Raw genomic sequence first — 14222 nt, 5'->3', positions numbered from 1 at the left:
GGTGATAAAAATATGCACTCTCATCTTTAGGTTATAAGTAATGACGTTCGTGTCAGTAAGCGTTCAACATTCATTGAAGATAAAAGCGCAATTCAGCAGAAAACTTATTTAAAATAAAGTATATTTATTCTTAAACTGAATCTTATTAAAATGCTACGTACTTCAGTAAGTCAAAATATGAAACAATTAAATCGTAATATAACAAATATAACATGTAAACGATTGGAGGGAAGAATAGCGATTGTAACCGCATCAACAGATGGGTAAAATAAATTTTAATAATTATAAAATATGAAAATTGTGCATGCAAATTTTTTATATTAGAACATGGTCATCTAGATATAAATGAATAATGAAATATAATTTTTTGCAGGATTGGTTTTGCAATAGCAAAACGTTTAGCTCAAGAAGGTGCTAAAGTAATAATCAGTAGTCGCAAAGAAGCAAATGTGAAAAGAGCTGTAGACCAACTGCAATCTGAAGGTTTGACTGTTAGTGGTATTGTATGTCACGTTGGTATAAAGGAAGATAGAAAAGCTCTTTTTGAAAAAGTAAATTGTTAATTATTTTAGTTTACAAACTAGTATAATACAACATTATAAATTATATTTTTAATAAGACTTACTAATATTACAGGCAGAACGTGAATTTGGTGGTTTAGATATTCTTGTATCAAATGCAGCCATAAATCCTGTTCCATCTACTCTTTTTGAAACATCAGAGCAAGTATGGGATAAAATTTTTGATATTAATGTTAAAAGTACCTTTTTTTTAATGCAAGAGTCCTTGCCACTTTTAAGAAAAGGCAAGTCTCCATCAATAATCTTAGTATCATCGGTAGCAGGATATCAATCGTTTAGTGTAAGTTTCAATAGCCTGAGTTTTAATGTAAGTTTAAGTATACTTTTCAATATTTAGATAATTTCATGAATAACTTGCATAGATAAAAATTATATTGCATTACAGATATTGGGTGCATATAGTGTTAGTAAAACTGCAATGTTAGGGTTAAACAAAGCAGCTGCTCTTAATCTTGCATCCGATGGAATTCGTGTTAATTGTATAGCACCTGGAGTTATAAAGACTAGATTTTCCCAAGTAGTATGTACCTCTATATATTATTATAATTATCTTACTATAATATAATATAAATGTTTACATATTTTTTGTTTCACTTATTGTTAGCTCACTACAGATGAGGTAAAACACCAGGTATTATCAACTATACCAATGGGGAAATATGGAATGCCAGATGAGGTAGCACCACTTGCTGCATTTTTAGCAAGCGACGATGCTTCATACATTACCGGTGAAACTATTATTGCTGCTGGTGGAATGCAATGCAGACTTTAAATGTTTCTGGATACTATATTTTTACATTAAAGATACATAATATATGATTAGCTATAACAAGGGATTAGGGATTATAGCATATTCTCCAACATACCCAATTCTCCATTTCTCCCGATTAAACTAAAATTCTGAAAGTATCATGTAATAATATTGTAATAATATATATAATTTATTTAAAAGCGTTAAGGTGACTTTAATATCTCGTGGAAAAAAATTTTTGGAAACATTTTATATAGCAGTTTATAGCCGACTAAAATTATTAATCTTTATGTAAAATAATTTTTTATCGAACTATCAAAAATGCCGAAAAATCATAGTAACAATTACACATAAAAAAATCTTTCACTTTTATTGCATAGTTATCGATTGTCAACGACGAACAGTCCAGATGCTATTTTTAAAAATGTGTTGACTATTACGATGCATTAACTTTAAGGCACATTTGTAATGAATATGTAAGAGACACGATTTCATATTTTTTAATTATACAATTTCACTAAAATTTGTTACATTAAATTGTGATTGTATTTATTATACAATGTTCTTTTATATAATTACATTTATATATATATATATATATATATATATATATATATATATATATATATATATATATATTCTGTTAAATAATCGGTCACTCCAAATTGTAATGGTAGTTGGTGGTAATGGCAGATGAAAACATGGTTCATAACACAGTACGACCAGAGAAAAATCATCGTGAAGGCGATGAAAATAATTGGGATAATGGAAAAGATGAAGAAAATTGTAATGATGCTGGTAAATAATACATTTATGTATAAAAAAATGCACGACGTCATATATTTTTTGGATTTGTTAAACATTTTTAATTTCTTTCATTTGTGCATTTTTGAAGATCTTGTATATTCTACAAATACTATTTCTCGAGCATGTAAAGGCATGATTTGACTAATTAAAGTATGCATATTTTAATATTGTAATTTTAGAATTTGAAGCTATAAATGCTCAACTGGATCAGCTTAATTCAGTTTTGGATAACCTCGAACAAAAAAACGACGATATTCGCGCAGAATTGATTCAACTATTGCAATCAAATCGAGAAGCAAGAAAACAATTTCAAGAATTTCAGGATTCTCTGAAATCTTAGATTTATAATATTTTATTTTTCAGAGGTACATAATTTATATATGTTTAATTAATAACTTGTAATGCATTATAATTTAATATTTTTACTATTCCAGATGTATTAATATGTGTAAATATGTTGAATAATATAATAACCTAATACTGCATATGTACTCTTTCATAGTGCAATGTAGCATAGAATTTAATATTAAAAAAGAATGCATTCCTAATGAAGTCTATAAAAAATTTCATTTCTTTATATAAAATAATACAAATGTTATTCTTGTACATATATATATGTAGATTTAAATTTGCTATACATTTATTCTATCTGTATCCATAAAACAAAAACATGTTATACATTACAAAGGTAGATTATGTGGATTATACAATATATGATTAAATATTAACCACTGTATAATTTATTGTCATTAATATAATAATAATACTATATTAGTTATTACTAATACTTTCTGTTGAAAACTATGTACCTATAGATTCTGTATTTCTCCCTTGTAGTATTGTAAGAGAAAGGGGAGGGAGGGAAAGAGAGAGAGAGAGAGAGAGAGAGAGAGAGGAAGAGGGAGAAAGAATACAAGTGTAATAGGAAAAAATAGTACACATACGTATCTAAATAAGTATACTATGACATTTTTTTTTAAATATTAAGTCACTCTCCACCATGAGCAAACTATTAGTGAAAATAAATTTTTAAATATTTCTTTGAATAAATAAGTTTCGTAAAATTTGGAATATCGAAAATAATTATAATCTGTGGTTGGATATGAAACTGTCAGTAACTATATCGACAACTACCGATATTTCTCTACCACTATCACTTATAACATATAAATACTGGATCTGTTTGTCAAGAAGGGGTTAAATGATAGTAGGTGGCGTATTTTCGCACAACAGGGCGACAGTGATCTTAAGTGAGATACAAATTGCAGCCCTTCTTTTTACTTTTCATGAAAATTAAGTAATTTCTAAAAAATTGACAATACAGTATAATAAATACATTTTCGCGTTCTAAATTATAAATAGTGCATTAAGATGGATGAAGCAAAATTTCTGAAGCGGTACGTATATTATCACGTAATTATACTTTTAGTTATATAATTATTATGTGAATTTTAAAAAATGATGTATTTCATATTTCATATCTTATGGTTCTTTTATATCTCATACATTTATTTAACCATACTGAGCGTACTTTTTAATGTTTAGGAAAGTAAGATCTGGTACTTTGGATGTGCATCCAACTGAAAAGGCTTTGGTAGTAAATTATGATGTTGAAGCATTAATTCTAGGTGAACTGGGAGATCCTATGCTAGGAGATCGCAAAGTAAGACTTAAATAATTTATTGCTGATCATTGAAATGGTTATAGAGATGATATAAAATACACAATTTATTTGTAGGAATGTCAGAAAATAATTCGACTAAAAAGTTTAAATGCAGACACTAATGTATCCCTTTTAGCTAAAGAAGTGATCGAAAAATGTTCTTTGATACATGAATCTAAGCTTCGTGAAGTAGAACAATTAATTTATTATTTACAAAATCGTAAAACAAATGATAGTTATACAAGTAAGTTTTTATAAGCATTTAAAATTAAATTTGGAATTTAATTTATTTTTTTAATTATATATTTGTTCCATTTGTAGGCAGTGATAATAATTCTCAACCTTCAAGACCAGCATCATCAAATTCAATATCTACAGATAATGGTGAAACAGAACGTGCTGTCATCAGTAATGTTGATAATTATATTGAATTGTTATATGAAGAAATACCAGGAAAGATCAGAGGTTCATCGCTGATCTTACAGTTAGCCAGGATACCTGATAATCTTCATGAATTAACAAAAAATGGTAAAAGATAATGGGTTGCTATTAATTATGTATTCAGTCTTTTGTTTTCTGACATGTACTTTATGCATCTAATTGCTTTCATGTTTACTCTTATAGAATCTTTATTAAGTGCTTTGGCTAGAGTATTGAGAGAAGATTGGAGGCGTAGCATAGAATTATCTACAAATATTGTCTATATTTTCTTCTGTTTCTCAACGTATAGTCAATTTCACAATATTGTTCTTGAATATAGGGTAAGTTAGAGAATTAAATAATAAGAATAAATATAAGAATTGTTTCAAGAATGGAAATGTGTATTTGACAATTAATTATTTACACTCAGATTGGATCTCTGTGCATGGATATAATAGATTTTGAATTACGTCGATACGAGCAGTGGAAAGAGGATATGGATAAACGTAGACGTCACTTTGAGAATACCACAGGATTAATATTTTTTTCAAGTGGTAATGATAATTGTGACAAGAAAACGAAAATCATAGATGATATTTGGAATACAGACGGTCCTTTGGATTATGAAATTAAAAAGCGTGCTAATGACGTAGCTACTAGTGTAACTGAAAGCGAAATAAAGAAATTAAAAGAAGAACTTGAAAAAAGTCGTAAGAAATTCAAAAGTTTAATGAAAAAACAAGAACAATTATTACGAGGTTGGAAAATTTACACTTTATAATATTATGCATATTATGCAGATACTTTAAATATTATATATAGAAATTTATATATTACAGTTGCATTTTATTTATTACTAAATATCGCTGAAAATATGGAAGTTGAAAGGAAAATGCGTAAAAAAAATGTAATTGGTATGCTGATCAAAACATTGGATAGAACAAATATTGATCTTTTAATACTTGTTATTGCATTTCTAAAAAAATTGTCCATATTTCGTGAAAATAAAGATCTTATGGTAAAAGTAAAAATTGAAATTTATAATCAATATTTAATAGCAATATATATTTACTTACTTACAAGTTATATATCATTTTTTTAGGCAGAAGAAAATATTATCGAAAAGATACCAAGGCTTCTTCATAGTAATAATTCTGATTTAGTTCAAAGTACCCTTAAATTATTGTTTAATCTTTCTTTTGACCCGAAGCTCAGAGCAAAAATGATAAGAGTTGGTTTATTACCAAAGTTGATCAAATTACTTGGACAAAGTGATATTAAAAATAAAACTACAATTTTAGGTTTATTATATCATGCTAGTATGGATGATAAAGTAAAGGCTATGTTTGCAAATACTGAGTGTATTCAAATGGTAAGTATGAAAATAATACCAATAAATTACAAGCAGCATTTATAATTTATATAAATGTTTCAACCTATTTAAGATAACAAATATGACTTTAAACTCTGAAGATGATCAACCAAAATTAGAATTAATTGCACTTGGTATAAACTTGGCAATTAATAATAAAAATGCACAACTTATGATAGATAATAATCGTTTGCAAGGGCTTATAAAAAAAGCATTTCGAACTCAAGATCCCTTAATAATGAAAATGATTCGTAACGTTTCTCAACATGATTCAACAAAAGAGAACTTTATTGTAAGTAATTAATTCATTATGTACTTTCTGGGTAAAGATATTAAGCAATTGTGATTAATCATTGCTAGGAATTTGTTGGTGATTTTGCCATGGCCTTAAATCAGTCAGATTCTCAAGACTTTGTGCTTGAAGTTATAGGTGTGCTGGGAAATTTAGAATTGCCTGATTTAGACTATTCACAAATATTACATCGATGTGATTTGATACCGTGGATACGCAACAATCTTGTTCCAGGTTCATTGTTTAATAAATATGAAATTTTCGAAGTTTTAAATTCTTTTTTAAACGTAATCGTTAATTGTTTTAATTAGGTAAAGCAGCAGATGATTTAGTACTTGAAATTGTAATATTTTTGGGTACAGCGGCACTTGATGAAGATTGTGCACGTTTATTATGCAAAGCGGACATATTGCTTTCTCTTATTGAACTTCTTAAAGGTTTGTACATTGTTAAAAATTAAAAATTGTCTATATATAATTTAATAAAAATAATTGTTATAGCAAAACAAGAAGACGACGAAATGGTTCTACAGATAATTTATGTTTTTTATCAAATATCTAAACACGATTCGACAAGAGATTATTTAATACGTGAGACTGGTAATGGTAATAATCAGACTTTATGCTTTGTTATTAGAGTACAATACTAGTCAACATTTGCATAGAAAATAAGGAACTTTGTATGTTTCCTCATTTTTTAAATATTTTTATTACTTACAGAAGCACCTGGATATTTAATAGATCTTATGCACGATAAAAACCCGGCAATTAGAAAAGTGTGCGATGCGTGTTTAGATGTTATTGCTGTAAGTACATTTTCAAATAATTTTATTAAGTTAAACACACTTCAAATAACAAATTAAATTTGATATTATGAATTTTTAGATGTGTGATAAAAATTGGGCAGCTCGCATAAAAGTGGAGAAATTTAGATCTCATAATCAACAATGGTTAGAGATGGTTGAATCTATAACGAACGATACTAGCAATCATTTGTTACCAGAAGAAGATGATAGTCTTTCACCTTTTATGAATGGTGATCTTTTAAAACACACAATGCTATTTCCTTCTGGTAAATAATTTCTAATCTACTTTTAATTTGATTAAACAAACATTTTATTGCTAAAACAGTATTAAATCTTTAATAGGTAATATAGCATCATTTAACACAGATGATCGATTTTCTATTATGAAAAATTCTTCAGAATCATCTGAAAATCAGAGTCGCCCGGTTAGTAGGTAAGCTCAACATATGACTCTTGAAATTCAATAATTTCGTTGCATAAACATGTTACATTCTTTTTTATTATATTCATATATATATATATAGGTATAAAGATTTTGATGAAATAGGTGAACTTATGGCGCGTTCTAAATCTCGCATGTCCGTTGGTTCTGGTATTGAAGATCTCTATTATAATACTAAAGTTAAATTTCCAGAAGCAGATAGTTCACATGTATTAATATAGGAGGATATAGAAGGTAACCAGTATAGTATAAATTTATAGTTATCATAACAATTTTAAATTTATACTATAAACAGATATATTATTTTTTCTACATAAAACGTTTAAAAATATACTTCATTCGCATCGAATATTATTCTTATACAATTATGATCTCTAATTAAATATTTGTTTCCACTTTAGGCGATGCACTATGCACGCGAGAGCAACAGAATTGACACCTACAGCAGCCTTTTTATTACACATTTATTTATTCACAGAGGAATTTTAGAAAGATACATTACTTTGATCTCATAATGTAGTATACTTTATATTATATTTTTACAAATTAATTTGATTTCTATATGAACGTTAGTTTAGGCTGATTTCTAGTCTTGCAACTTTACATAGCAATTAATATAACTAATAATGTGATAATTTTATCGTTATCACGTATGTGCAATAATGTACGGCTAAAAGTAATTCATTTTAACATAGTTTATATCATAATAGGGTATTACACGATAACTTCTCTTGCATGGCAATTATAATAACAAGAACATTGATGAACATCAAATTGTAAGAATTTCGTAACCAGAGTCTAATAATTTATAAATATCTATTTTATACTAAAACAGTTTGAAAATTATAGGCTCGCTTTTTTTTTGTTGATTATTAAATGTACATTCCTTTTTTATATCTTTAAATACTAAAATATTGATGTAAAACAATATATGTATTTCAAAAATATGGTGTTAATTCCAAGTATTTATTATTCTATATATCGTAATAAATGATATATACATTATTAAATATATTTTATTTCGTTGATATTAATCACCAAATAACATACTATAAAATTTGCAACTATTGACGAATTCGTGGTTTATTGTTTGAACTTAGACTCCTTCGTATAATAGCATGAGCAGTCGGTATAAACACAATTGTGTAACTGTTGTCACCGTCCGTATAAAACGTATGTTCCTTTAAATCCCAACTAACGGGGCTATCTAGAAATCCTTGAATATGTAAAGCAATCCAAGGTAAAGTGTCGCGCGTTGATATGTATTGTTTCATGACATTGTAAAAATTAGTTATTTGCTTCCTCGTGAAGAAACCGGTCCATTGCAAACATTGTATTTGACCGACATCAGTAGATGGAGATGGGCATTTGTATGTGTTGACATAATCATTGTTTTTAGTATTTTTTCTAAAAAAAGATATGGCTATTGCTGTAAACAATAAATTTAGTTTAAATATTTATACAGAAATCTTGTCTACGTACAAATCACCTAATATACTAAGTACTCCAAGCCATTCAAAAAATTTATCACTGTCAAATTCATTCGTAATTATTGGTATTGGTAAGGAATACATAATTCTTTGAGAAAAAGTATGATGACAAAGAAGTATGCTGTATTCACGTTTATGAAACCATGCTGCTACAGATGATGGACATAGATTTGCATCTGAAAACAGAAAGAAATTAACTTAGAAAAAAAATATGTTATACGTGTGAATAAGATTTAAAAAGGATGAAAGAACTACCTGGTGGATTCCACGATACGATTACATCAAATTTTTGATTGAAACGCTCCTTCAGTGACGTACGAACATGCTCATAATTTTTCTTGCCAGGAGTAAAACTTTCCGATTTTAAGTCAATAGTTACAACTTTTGATTCACGTTACCGACAAAAAAAGTCAAAAAAATATATGTAAATTATATTAATGATTTTAAAATTTAATCTAAATCCATAAACTGGTAAAAGTTTTAGTCACTACTGTTATCACTATGTTTTTAATATAAACCAAAAAAGTAGTATACAAAGATTCTTTACATTTTGATGATTTTCTGTTTCCCATTGTTCTACATCAACAATTATAATATTATTTCTTTTTCCATTGTTGTACATAACTTTGTTCTATTCAATTACATCAAATGTATATCTTCCTACAAATTGCTTACAGTTATTTAATTAATTTTAATATTCTATTATGCAAAATACAAACTTGGACTTGTATCTAAATTTATATTAGTCCTTTTTATCTCTTCTCTAAAAATATTTAACTCTCTAGATGTTATTCCTTGCCAATTCTCCAATTCCGATAGTCGGTATAAATTATCACAGTAATTCATTAATAATTCTACACTTTTCATAGATAAATCATGGCTGTATAATATTTTCAACTCTTCTAGTTTACGCATCGAATTTTGCGAGAATATTCTTCTTATTGTTTCATCTCCAATGCCTGTTGTTGAACCCAATTGAATGAACTTAATGTTTTTGCAATGAGAAAGTAAAAACTCTAGGTGCATATTTGCACATTCAACCATACATCTGATTCTTTCTAAACGCTGAAATGGTGCAACTTCAAACTTTCTTGGATGAAACGGTGCACGTTCTAAGAATTCACAGTTATAAAAAACTAGACTGTTTAAGTCTGGGCAATATTGACTTATATCTATAAGCGCATCCAAGTCAATACCATCTACATGTTCCAAATGTAAATTTGTAATTGTGCTGCCTTTTATTTCTAATAGCGCTTTTATTCCATGAGCATAAAAATCACAAGAGAGAAGTTTTAATTCCTTTAAGTAATTAAGAGTAGCTAAAATTGTTAGATCAATAATTTTTTCATTACGTAATAAACAAAGGCTTGTAATATATGGGCACATATCAACTAAAAGGCATAAATGTTCCATATTAAAATTCCGGCTTTCAAATGTTCTTATATGAAGAGAACTTGTAGTGGCAATTTCTCTTTGGTGAATATGTTCTAAAACATATCCAAATTCATCGCATCTACCAATATCTTCTATATTTAAATGTTCTAAAAAGAGATTCGCGTAACCAGATACAGTTATTGAAGTTCTACACAATTTAATTTGTTTTAAATATTTGCACGACATTAAAGGGCCAATACTGCGTTCTGTTACAGATCTAGATGCTGTTACATCTAATTTTTGCAATTTTTTACAGTTTTGAGCAAGAGCTGCTATGATGTTATCTGTGCAATCAAAACACAATATAAAACATATTAAGTTTGGCATAGCAGATACTCCGCTGATGATAATTTTTTCAATATCAGATGTTCTCCATCCTGCTGACCCTGAGCCTAAGTCCAAAATCTCAAGTCCGATCATGTCTGGCAATTTGTTATAAAGAATGTCACGCATGATTTTAGGCCAAGCAGAAAATTCAATGGTTTTTAAGTGTGAATCTACAGCCACTTCTGTTAAATGAAGAGCAACTGTCATTTCTGACAAGAAAGCTGTAGTTAAAGCATAATCATTGTATGTTCCTCTAGTTTCTTTGATCAGACGAACAATTGCATTTAATACAGCTTTAGACATTTTATCATATAAATGTCGAGGTACATTGTAACTTAATAAATGTTTCATAAATTGCAACATTGAATGTAGCTTGGTACGGCTATATTCTTGATTGACTTTGGAAATTGTGCAAATATGTTTTGTCAAATATCTACCAAAAACAATTACAAATTCTCCAATTGAATATAATGCCAGATCCACTAACGTTTGTACCTGATGTTTTCTTGGCATTTTTAATTTGATTGTGTTCTCTCACAGAACTTACCATAACGTGTATGCACTTTACGATCGAAGAAGGAAACTTTGCCTTCTAAGCCAAGTTTTTGAAAATCTTCTGTTACTAAAGACAATACTAAGAACCCAGATGGTGTTAAGGCAACCGAATTGTCTAAGTCTATTTTATTTCCTACTGTCAATAGGGTCAGCTCTCCTAATATAATTTATGAGAAATAAATTACAAAATGTTGTTAATATAAATTAATTATTTAATATTAATTCTATGTATGTGTTTTAATAATGTACCTTTTTTAACAAACGCTTCAATGAATTCTTTGTCTATTAATTCAGACACATTTAATCCATTAACTCGATAATAGTCGCTGTCTTCAGAAATACAAGTTTGTAATTCATCCGGAATTCTAACTGTATCAGGAAGTATCACAGATACCTGGCATAAAGCCAAGAGTAATTGCGAATTATGTAAAGATTTCTTAAAGCATCACCTTTATGAAATTAGTATTAATTAAAATTTATTTTTTACATACAGAATGGTTGAAATAATGCAATTTAACCGTGTCCGGTATATTTGTTCTTTTGTAATCGTTCTTTTCGATAGAAAAATGATGCTGAGGTGGTTTGAAATTCCATATTTCTGGACTAAGCATCTTGATAATGAAAAAACCTATTATACAATACGAATATTCTTGTTTTTACGGTACTATAGATAAATTTCATGTATACTATAAGTTACTTTAAAAGCTATTTTATGGTGTATACGTACTCTTGGGATTATCGATGAAAGTACCATGTAAATTATTTATTCAACGCATCAATCAAGCGCTTCGGTAGCGCAGTAGGCAGCGCGTAAGTCTCATAATCTTAAGGTCGTGAGTTCGATCCTCACCCGGAGCAATTTAATTTTTTTCTTGGAATCGCAAAGATACATACATGTATATTTTATTTCATATATTTTATAAAACTTTTTACTTTATACATACTTTTACAACTTTAATCATTTAAGACAAGATACAAAGGTTGGACAACATTATTTTCTTTTTCTTCGAACTTCATTTGGATTTTTCCTCATCCAGTATTTAACAGAACCTTCTGATCGTATACCTAACATGGCTGATTTAGAATGTACATCGCGCATAATGAATGGAGAGTATCCAGCTACATAATCATCTTGTAAAGGATCATTCTTCATACGTGCTAGCCTTGACAGTTTTTGATCAGGTATGGGTTGATCTTCACAAAGAATGGGATTGTTTGCATGTTTCCCACCTTTTGGTATAGGCAGAGAAAACTAGAAATTTATAAAATGTTTATGTAGAACAATACTGCTTGTAATTTTCATTAATCAATAAGAAAAAGTAATGTCATACTCGTTTTCCCTTCTTCGAGATTGGTCTCCGAAAATTAATATGAATTTGTTGTTTTCCTTCTTCATTTAATGTAATTGCAACTTTTTTTAACGTTTTATTACCACAACTAGGACAAAAAACTTTTGTCATAATACTAGTAGTTTTAAAACAAGCGTAACATCTGAAGATAAATGTCCGCATTTGTTTGATTATTCTTCCATCTAATGCAACTACATTTAACCCTATTTGTTTTAAAACGTTTTGCATTGCAAAGTCTATTGTTAAACACGCAACAGTTACAGGTTTTTCTTCCAGAAAATCTGAGTCAAGTTGCTTCTTTATCTTACAAATATTCCCTGTAATAGAAAAAGAAACATTTTTTCTACATATACATACATTTTTTTGTAATAAAAAAATTAAGGATTCTTACCAGGTGTAATCCAACCATTATTATCATTGTCGTCGTCGTCGTCGTCGTCGTCGTCGTCGTCGTCGTCGACGTCATCATCATCATCATCATCATCATCACCATCATCAGCACCACCACCACCATCACCATCATCATCATCATCATCATCAATATGATCAATTTTATATTCATTATTTTCATTTTTATTATTGTCATAATTTTCTTTGACAGGAACAAGAATTTCATCAACATTATGTTCAGTATCATTTTTATCTTTTACTATAAATTCTGTTGATTCACAGGTTAATGCTGAAAACTTGCTAGACAAGTCTCCTTCTGTTCTAACATAATCTACATCAGAGTTTGCTGTTTCATAATCAGATTCAATATCATCAGAAGATTCACTGAAGTCAGATTCATCCTTGTCTTCTTTTTCTTCTTTTTCATGATCAACATTTTTTACATTGTTTTCCAAATTTGTTGCTACATCTAATTTTCTTAAATTATTTTCCTCTATGCTCTTTTTCTCAACATTTTTCTATATATTAAAAATAATTTTTAATATATTGTCAGTGTTATATTTGTATAATTTTTTAATAAATATATATATATATATATATTTACTTTTTTTCCTGGTACATAAAACCCAGCTACAGGTGTACGAAGATCTTCAACTTTCTCAACGCTGCTTACACGCCATTTACTAGAATCTGTGGTTTGTGTCACTAGCGGTTCAGTTCTTAAATGATCTGTTCCAATCTTTTCTTTTTCCAGTTGATATGTTAATGCTATTACTTTTATATCAGTTGCTGATAAACTAATATAATCACCAGTCTTTTTGGCAAATTCTGTAACTATAAACACAGAGTAAGTGTCATCGTAAGTTATAATATGTCAAACTGTTTTGCTTTAATATAATTGAATCTTGTTACCAAACTTAATATTTTCTGAATATGCATTTTGTACTTTTAAATCATATGGCAGAACAACCAATCTTCTTAATTGTCGTTTATTTGTAACTTCGTGCACTACATCTTCTTCAGTTATTATGTTAGTACCGATATCCTAAAATTCATGGATCGTTATTATTTATGTATACATTATATAAACAAACATATATCGGTATTCTAAAGATATATGAAATGACTTTTTTTTAATTAAATAGCATGTGGAATTAATATAAATGTTCATATTGTATTAAAAAACAAATAATTCACATTAGCATTATTTGTACTGAAAATAAATTCACCTGCAAGGGTACATTTCGAATGAAAGCGCTTGTATCAACAACTAAATATTCTACTTTCTTTCTTTCATTCATACTTAGCAATTTGCATGAAGCAATTTTTCACAAATGTATGTAACCACGTGGTCAAAAGAAACGCAACAGCTATACCCGACAATGCACGTTTGTGTGAATCTCATGTACTTTTTCAATATCATATACTGTTATAATTTAACTTTTCCACGAATATATTTTTATTTTATATTTTTCAAATCAATTTTATTTATTTGTAGGTTTTTCATTTACATATTGTATTATTATAAACAATATTAATATCAA

At 28.3% G+C, this 14222-nt stretch overlaps 6 protein-coding genes and 1 non-coding gene across 10 annotated transcripts; 4 read left to right on the top strand and 3 right to left on the bottom strand.

The window, feature by feature from the left end:
* Positions 1 to 104: 104 nt before the first annotated feature.
* On the top strand, positions 105 to 1430 carry LOC143424498 (dehydrogenase/reductase SDR family member 4). The gene is made up of 5 exons (XM_076896568.1): positions 105 to 263; positions 374 to 551; positions 637 to 861; positions 967 to 1101; positions 1186 to 1430. The coding sequence occupies exons 1-5, from the start codon at positions 151 to 153 to the stop codon at positions 1351 to 1353; spliced, it is 819 nt and encodes a 272-aa protein (XP_076752683.1). The 5' UTR covers positions 105 to 150; the 3' UTR covers positions 1354 to 1430.
* A 556-nt stretch (positions 1431 to 1986) lies between these two features.
* LOC143424496 (bublin coiled-coil protein-like) lies at positions 1987 to 2871 on the top strand. Its single transcript, XM_076896567.1, has 3 exons — positions 1987 to 2130; positions 2319 to 2465; positions 2566 to 2871. Exons 1-3 carry the CDS (start codon positions 2019 to 2021, stop codon positions 2580 to 2582), a joined length of 276 nt encoding a protein of 91 aa, XP_076752682.1. The 5' UTR covers positions 1987 to 2018; the 3' UTR covers positions 2583 to 2871.
* A 287-nt stretch (positions 2872 to 3158) lies between these two features.
* Positions 3159 to 7381, top strand: Kap3 (kinesin associated protein 3). 4 transcript variants are annotated; one of them, XM_076896476.1, is made up of 17 exons: positions 3160 to 3536; positions 3685 to 3802; positions 3878 to 4046; positions 4124 to 4330; positions 4427 to 4563; positions 4653 to 4728; positions 4831 to 4980; positions 5062 to 5240; positions 5325 to 5594; positions 5668 to 5886; positions 5955 to 6120; positions 6198 to 6323; positions 6387 to 6491; positions 6606 to 6691; positions 6771 to 6957; positions 7034 to 7124; positions 7216 to 7381. In XM_076896476.1, exons 1-17 carry the CDS (start codon positions 3511 to 3513, stop codon positions 7352 to 7354), a joined length of 2451 nt encoding a protein of 816 aa, XP_076752591.1. In that variant the 5' UTR covers positions 3160 to 3510; the 3' UTR covers positions 7355 to 7381. The 4 variants fall into 4 exon arrangements, with proteins under 4 accessions (XP_076752589.1, XP_076752591.1, XP_076752590.1 ...); XM_076896474.1 differs by having other exon boundaries at positions 3159 to 3536; positions 4653 to 4980; positions 6609 to 6691; XM_076896475.1 differs by having other exon boundaries at positions 4653 to 4980; positions 6387 to 6485.
* A 99-nt stretch (positions 7382 to 7480) lies between these two features.
* On the bottom strand, positions 7481 to 11617 carry LOC143424181 (ribonuclease P protein subunit p40-like). Its single transcript, XM_076896087.1, has 6 exons — positions 11431 to 11617; positions 11189 to 11333; positions 10932 to 11096; positions 8879 to 9004; positions 8616 to 8799; positions 7481 to 8540 (listed from the first exon to the last, which is right to left on the bottom strand). The coding sequence occupies exons 1-6, from the start codon at positions 11548 to 11550 to the stop codon at positions 8198 to 8200; spliced, it is 1083 nt and encodes a 360-aa protein (XP_076752202.1). The 5' UTR covers positions 11551 to 11617; the 3' UTR covers positions 7481 to 8197.
* LOC143424180 (uncharacterized) lies at positions 8999 to 10938 on the bottom strand. The gene has a single exon (XM_076896086.1). The coding sequence runs from the start codon at positions 10895 to 10897 to the stop codon at positions 9326 to 9328; it is 1572 nt and encodes a 523-aa protein (XP_076752201.1). The 5' UTR covers positions 10898 to 10938; the 3' UTR covers positions 8999 to 9325.
* Positions 11618 to 11724: 107 nt separating the features above from the next.
* Trnam-cau (transfer RNA methionine (anticodon CAU)) lies at positions 11725 to 11797 on the top strand. Its single transcript has one exon. It is a non-coding gene; the product is annotated as a tRNA-Met (tRNA).
* A 39-nt stretch (positions 11798 to 11836) lies between these two features.
* Positions 11837 to 14161, bottom strand: LOC143424481 (RNA-binding protein NOB1). Its single transcript, XM_076896549.1, has 6 exons — positions 13908 to 14161; positions 13591 to 13723; positions 13283 to 13512; positions 12680 to 13196; positions 12271 to 12605; positions 11837 to 12191 (listed from the first exon to the last, which is right to left on the bottom strand). Exons 1-6 carry the CDS (start codon positions 13977 to 13979, stop codon positions 11931 to 11933), a joined length of 1548 nt encoding a protein of 515 aa, XP_076752664.1. The 5' UTR covers positions 13980 to 14161; the 3' UTR covers positions 11837 to 11930.
* Positions 14162 to 14222: the final 61 nt, after the last annotated feature.

Source organism: Xylocopa sonorina, chromosome 6 (genome assembly GCF_050948175.1).
Source record: "Xylocopa sonorina isolate GNS202 chromosome 6, iyXylSono1_principal, whole genome shotgun sequence".
Lineage (NCBI taxonomy): Eukaryota > Metazoa > Arthropoda > Insecta > Hymenoptera > Apidae > Xylocopa > Xylocopa sonorina.
This window is presented reverse-complemented; position numbering and strand designations above follow the sequence as displayed.

Coding starts and splice junctions, on each gene's coding strand:
- LOC143424498 (XM_076896568.1), top strand. CDS start 151: ATGCTACGTACTTCAGTAAGTCAAAATATGAAACAATTAAATCGTAAT. Junction 264..373: donor GTAACCGCATCAACAGATGG/GTAAAATAAATT, acceptor AATTTTTTGCAG/GATTGGTTTTGCAATAGCAA. Junction 552..636: donor GAAAAGCTCTTTTTGAAAAA/GTAAATTGTTAA, acceptor CTAATATTACAG/GCAGAACGTGAATTTGGTGG.
- LOC143424496 (XM_076896567.1), top strand. CDS start 2,019: ATGGCAGATGAAAACATGGTTCATAACACAGTACGACCAGAGAAAAAT. Junction 2,131..2,318: donor AGAAAATTGTAATGATGCTG/GTAAATAATACA, acceptor TTGTAATTTTAG/AATTTGAAGCTATAAATGCT.
- Kap3 (XM_076896473.1), top strand. CDS start 3,511: ATGGATGAAGCAAAATTTCTGAAGCG. Junction 5,241..5,324: donor GTGAAAATAAAGATCTTATG/GTAAAAGTAAAA, acceptor TCATTTTTTTAG/GCAGAAGAAAATATTATCGA. Junction 6,121..6,197: donor ACGCAACAATCTTGTTCCAG/GTTCATTGTTTA, acceptor TGTTTTAATTAG/GTAAAGCAGCAGATGATTTA.
- LOC143424180 (XM_076896086.1), bottom strand. CDS start 10,897: ATGCCAAGAAAACATCAGGTACAAACGTTAGTGGATCTGGCATTATAT.
- LOC143424181 (XM_076896087.1), bottom strand. CDS start 11,550: ATGCTTAGTCCAGAAATATGGAATTTCAAACCACCTCAGCATCATTTT. Junction 9,005..10,931: donor TAAAGTGCATACACGTTATG/GTAAGTTCTGTG, acceptor GTGAATCAAAAG/TTGTAACTATTGACTTAAAA. Junction 8,800..8,878: donor CGTATCGTGGAATCCACCAG/GTAGTTCTTTCA, acceptor TTCTGTTTTCAG/ATGCAAATCTATGTCCATCA.
- LOC143424481 (XM_076896549.1), bottom strand. CDS start 13,979: ATGAATGAAAGAAAGAAAGTAGAATATTTAGTTGTTGATACAAGCGCT. Junction 13,197..13,282: donor TTTATGTACCAGGAAAAAAA/GTAAATATATAT, acceptor TTTAATATATAG/AAAAATGTTGAGAAAAAGAG. Junction 12,192..12,270: donor TCTCGAAGAAGGGAAAACGA/GTATGACATTAC, acceptor ATAAATTTCTAG/TTTTCTCTGCCTATACCAAA.